General features: G+C 38.0%; 1 protein-coding gene across 1 annotated transcript; it reads right to left on the bottom strand.

The window, feature by feature from the left end:
* Positions 1-366: 366 nt before the first annotated feature.
* Positions 367-5,506, bottom strand: LOC110972678 (zona pellucida sperm-binding protein 3-like). Its single transcript, XM_051953677.1, has 8 exons — positions 5,114-5,506; positions 4,920-5,035; positions 3,667-3,770; positions 3,341-3,518; positions 3,104-3,221; positions 2,464-2,549; positions 1,370-1,626; positions 367-1,234 (listed from the first exon to the last, which is right to left on the bottom strand). The coding sequence occupies exons 1-8, from the start codon at positions 5,504-5,506 to the stop codon at positions 1,131-1,133; spliced, it is 1,356 nt and encodes a 451-aa protein (XP_051809637.1). The 3' UTR covers positions 367-1,130.
* Positions 5,507-6,025: the final 519 nt, after the last annotated feature.

Below are 6,025 nucleotides of genomic sequence, written 5' to 3'. Positions count from 1 at the left end.
CCAGAGGAAGTCGATTGGTTGTTTCAGCACCATGGACAGAGCTCAACACGCCCCAAAACAACGCAGGGAGCTGTCCGAGGTGCTGACACAACCAAACCCAAATAACTTGGAATCATTTCTGTAGCTGGCAAGAGCACAGAATCTCTATTTGCAATATTAATGCTGCTTCGTGTACATTCACGGGTCAAATGAGGTCATCCCTTAAAAGGCTTCGATGGTTCTGTAGACGTCCATTTAGGCTGATCTGTGTATGTGATGCCATAAGTGCAAAGTGCTGCCCCTGTCAACAGGGAGTTTTGCCAAAAGTCAAAGACATGCTGAAGAAGCACAACTTTGTGTACCGACAGTAGCCAGCATAAGCTATGAAACTGCTTTAATCTGTGTTAAATCACTAAAAACGTTCAAATATGCCATAGTGAGTTTACTAGAGAGCTGTGACTAATCAGTTTACTGGAAGTGGCAGGCAAAGCCAACATTTTATATTGCACCATGCACCCTTCACACAGATAATCAATAAAATGATTACATGAGTAGGTTGTGGGTTGTAATGGAAGGAAGTGCTCCCTAATAGCATGTCTGCAGATCTGAATTGAAAATAACTGGTATTATGTTATCTGAATCTTTACAGCTGTCAAAAGGATGCATTGTGTGTTTGTTTCAAAGTACACAAACCATGCATCCTCTTGACATCCACTTCTGCTGCTTGGCTCTAATGAGTTTGAGTGCATGAAAACCCAATGCTAATTAAATTTCTCACGAAAGCCATATCAGATTCTTGGAGCAAGAATACAGGATGCTGGGTTTTCATGTTTTTTGTATGGAGCAGCTGAAATGATGCTAAAAAGCAAGTTTAATGTTGTAAAATATTTATTGGAGGAAAGATTTGCCACTTACACAGAAAATGCAAGAACTAGGCTGTAACAAAACTGAGTGAATGACATTTTTTGCTTTAAAAGAGAGTTGATAAAGTTAGCAGGAAAAGCTTTATTTCAAACAAGATGGTATCTGAAAGAGGAAGTTAATCTCTGCATTCACAGGGTTGTCTGCCGTGTCCATTGCATGTTTGGTCTGTATGTGGCAGCAGAGTTTTGGTTTTTCCCCTCATCCTCGCCACTCTAGTATCCTAGCTCTCAGGACCTGTTGTTCTTTGGTGAAAGTAGCATTTTGGAAGCTTCTGTCGTGACAGGTTTACCGGATGGCAGCACAATGAGGGGACCCAGTTGGACAATTTGCTCTGTAAAAACAAGTCGCATACCTCAATTAAGAACATGAAAGGTGTCCTTTAGTAGCATAAAGGTCAAATAATACAAAACCCCTCCCGCTAGGATATGATGAACTGCAGCATCCAGTCAGTTTATATTGTGCTAACCCGTTTCGTGGTCTGCTCCTCTCTTCATTAGTTTAGGCCTGCTGTGTCGGCTCTGGAACGTCCCTGGACGGAAATGGATATATGTGGCTGGACCATGCTCGGCTCTCTTCTGAACTAAATGTTCTTGTGAAGTGGTGGTGGGCCGTGCTCTGGTACTCCTGGTAGTTTTCGGAGGCTGTGTGGATGGAGGCTCCTCATTCCGATAAGACAGATCACAGTTTCTACAAGCCTCGTCTTTCCCATCGATTGACCGCCATCTGGATAACAAGGCATTTAAAATAAACTATTAAATGGAAATCCCTTCTGTGAAATGGGTTATATTTTAAATAAGATTTTATACTAGACAAACAATTTTAGATGACATGAGTCAAAAGTTTTTCATGTTCTGATGACATTAACTAGTAGAAGATTTACCATTTTTAAGCAGAGAGGAAAGTCCAGCTGGAAAAACCAGGGGATGACTGAAGAGAAATTCCAGCTTGACTTATTTTTATTCTAAAACATTGGGAAAGTTCTGAGAAGCTTTTTGAATGAAGTTTTTCAGTTTCTAGAATAGCTTACTTAAAGCCAGGATAAAATTCTCCAAGGAAAATCTAAAAATATTTCTTAAACCATTTGCTGAATTGAAGACAACTTGTTGTTGTTAAACATTTTGGGAATGTTGTACAGATTAAAGTATTACTTCATAAACATTCTCCAAACACAACATTGCAGACAAATTTTTTTCCCTTTTTAATATAAAAAAAAAAACATTTGATGCCATGACATCTTGAAAACTTTTTTTTTTATCATCCATCATCCTCATGACATCCTCTGAATGCTCCAATGAAAGCTTAGTCTTAATTTACTTTTAACTTAAGAACATTATTTGAAATGAGAAATATCTGAACATTACATTAAAATGTTATCTTGAAAATGTTATTGCAACTTCGAGGTAATGCGAGTCAGCATTGTGTGAACATTTTGGGCTTTGCTTGGATGCGTTTTTGTTATCCAAGAAGAGAAATGACATCCCCTTCAAATGCCTTACCAACTAATACTTGGAAAAACTGAGCATCACTGAATATAAGTTTGCTGCATCATTAGTGTAATACCTGTTGTCAATCAAAGAGCAGGCTCTGTTTTGAGAGCTGACAGCCAGCTTGACTGGAACAGCCTTCACGTAGCAGGTTATATAGACCTGTGGCAAAAATATAATCGGGTGAAACAAGCATATGACCATTTCTGGTTTCATACATATATTTAACAGAATCACAATGGAACGTACACTAGAAAAAAAAAATCCCTAAAGAATAGGAAATCTAGCAGCAAGAATGTCAGATAAAATTAATTAAAGAGTGGAATGCAACATTTAAAAGCTATTACAAACAGCAAAAATAACTGCAAACATCTATAAAACAGTAAGATTTGTTAGATGTTTAATAGCAAACCAATCTAATTTTAAGTTTTTGCTTAATGACCAACATCTAGTGTTATGCTTTTTGTCTGTAATTTAACGTAACAGGTAAAATCTGCAAAAAATAAATAAATCTTTCAATCTTTTGATTTTAATGTCAGTAAAACATGTTTTGATTTAAATAAACAATAGAGTAATTTAGCAGTAAAATATTGCTAAAGAACAAATTATCATTTGCCAAAAATAGAGTTTCAGAGAATTCCACTTAAAGCCGTTTAAAATTTTCATCTTTTACAGGGTATTTTGCATAGAAGCTTAAAATGAAACTAAAAGACAACCTCATTGCTGGGCTCTTGGTAGAACCTGAAGGCATCAAGCTGGAATCTCAGCTTGTGTTCCTCCACTCTTGGTAGGAAACGCGAGTTGGAGTTTGTCAGGTAAGCATCAGCAAGACATCTGTTAAAGAAAAACATTGACAGAGCAGTTTCTGTGAGTTAAAAAGCAAGAGCTATGACTTCACATCAGTTTTCTTTTTATGATTGTTGCAGGATGGAAGATTTGATTGTGCAGCTCACCCATGATTCTCAATAAAGTCGTATCTTAATGTTGCCTCTGCATCGGGAGTTGCTGTGGCAACACAGTGGTCAACAAACACTCGCAAGGGCATGTGGTTACCAAGAATGGCAGAGACTTCCAAATGAATGGGGTCACCCAGGAAATATATATGAGATCCCCTCTCAAACCGCCAATCATCTGCAAACATGACAAAAATAAAACCTCTAACCATTAAATGAAAGCAAAAAATAATCTTCTGATGTGCATCACCCAGTAATGTATGTCGCTCTTCTGAAGCTGCATGATAACAGAATAAGCAGCTTCATCGATGCCATAGTTTTATTACCAGTCATGAGCAGCAGACTGAAGTCAATCTGATCTTCTGCTGCCGTCATGGAGACGAAAGGAACCCAGGTGGGATGCACGGACATGCCGTCGACAGAGTACTTCCTGAAAACACAAACCAGGCTGTTAAACCAGCTCTCATCAATTCTTAGCACTGATATGCAAAGAGCATTAATGCAAATAGGACAATAGGAAAAATAATGTCACATTTACACACTTAAGAAAAAAATAGTCTGTCTCAAAAGTAAAATCAACATTATTGTAAAATAACAGCAATTTTCCAAGTACTGTAATGATGAACTGTCCTTTCTTTCCTTAGCCGATTGGTTCTTGCTTTAATATGGATTCTAACAGTTGTCAAATAAGGCTGTCAACTGTGTACCAACCTGACTTTTGCACAACACAACTGATGGACCCAACAGCATTAAGAAGGAAGGAAATTACACACACACATTGACCTTGACAAGGCACACCTGTGAAGTGAAAACCATTTCAGGTGACAACTCGTGAAGCTCATTAAGAGAATCACAAGAGTGTGCAAAGAAGTAATCAAATCAAAGAGTGGCCATTTTGAAGAATCTAAAATACAAAACATTTGTATAATTTCACACTTTTTTGCCAACTACATAACTCCATATGTATTCATTCATAGTTTTGACGCCTTCAGTGAGAATCTACAGTGTAAATAGTCATGAAAATAAAGAAAAAAAAAACATTAAATGAGAAGGTGTCTAAACTTTTGACTGGTAGTGTGCACTGATGAAAACACAATCCTTCAACACTTGTGTTGTGAAAACTTTCAGAATTATAGAAGGTATCATGTAGCAAACAAATGTAAAATAATAGAACCTCTTCTCCCAATTATCAAATCCAATTGTGGGGTAAGGCTTGAATTTACAGTAAATGAGTTGAAATTAAGTCTTATTTATTAGATTTTAAAAAAAAAATAGGGAAACTTGTGCTGTGACAAATTTGCAAACATATTATAGCAGTCTTTTAATGTCAAAATCATCAACTGAAGAAAGTAAATTCTTACATTTTTAGTATTACTTTAAATAACTTAAACTGGTAATCCAGTTCAGTTGCTTTAAATGAACATAATTCTACTGTATTTTTATCATCTCAGATATTGTCACATTTAAAAAAAAAAATTTGATTATTTTTAAATTAAAAAAACATGAGAAAATCAGTAAAATTACAGATTTTTTAAAGCACAGTGCACCATACAAGCCATTTTAAGTGTCCAGAACCTACTTTTCATAATGACATTCAACTGGAACAGTGGCTCCATCCAGTCTGAGCAGACCATCAGTCGATGGCTCAGGTGAGTAGACTAGAACATTGGAATAAATTATCTTCTCCTCTGTCGACTGAAAAAAAAAAATTAGTCTACAATCAGTTTCACCAACTTTTAACAAAGCACCCCTCTAAAACGGCCCCACGCTTACTGAGAGTTCGGTCCCACAGTCGCTGAGCTGGGCCTGGATGGTGAACTCTGCCTCCCCCGATTGAACAGCTCTACATTCACTCCCACCACTCAGAGGATCTGAGCCCAGCCGCAGATGTCCTCCGTCCACCCGGAGGCCTATGTAAAACATGTCAGCCTGCACCACCACCTCCATGGAATCAGGATGGCACCGGACCTCCACAGACCGACGACGCGCACTGACCTGCGCGCTCGGCTGCTGTTTCAACGCCGTCAGCTGAGGCCTGGTGACACCAGAAATCCCGAAGGAGTTTGTTGACTGCAGGTTGTAAACCACCCGGCTGTCTGTAAGTGTGAAAACAGAGCAAAACACATAGAAGATAATCCACCGAGGAGCGATTCGTTGCCGGTCCATTCTTGTCGCAGGTTTGGAAGGAGTGAGGAGATCCTCCAGCTGCTGGAAATATCACACAGCTGAGAGTGATTGAAGGTCCAACACACCTGAGCTCAGAGTTTGGATGATAGCAGCTGTTCCTCTGAGCCTGTCGGTTTGTTACCTGGAAATGTGTCCACAAAGAAGTGCCGAGCTGCTTTTAGTTCACGTATTTAATTAACAACATTAGATAGTAACTTCATTTGTTTTAGTTTGATTATTTTTGGTTTTCCATATTAAATCTCCCTCTAGGTGGCACTACAGCTGCATGACTTCAGTAAGTGAACTGGATGAAGTAGTTCCAGTGAACAGTTTTAGTTTGTTAATGACACATCCGTAGGTTAGATGTATGGGTTCATTTTTGTTTTGACGTTCGTGAGAATCACAGCTTCGGCACCTATATTTAGTCATTACATTTAGGTGGAACCTTTTGGTTTAATAACATTATGAAAAAAATGAAATGTTTTAAGTAAATGTAATCAATCAATTTTTTTATATTCT

Source organism: Acanthochromis polyacanthus, chromosome 9 (genome assembly GCF_021347895.1).
Source record: "Acanthochromis polyacanthus isolate Apoly-LR-REF ecotype Palm Island chromosome 9, KAUST_Apoly_ChrSc, whole genome shotgun sequence".
NCBI classification, from domain to species: domain Eukaryota; kingdom Metazoa; phylum Chordata; class Actinopteri; family Pomacentridae; genus Acanthochromis; species Acanthochromis polyacanthus.
This window is presented reverse-complemented; position numbering and strand designations above follow the sequence as displayed.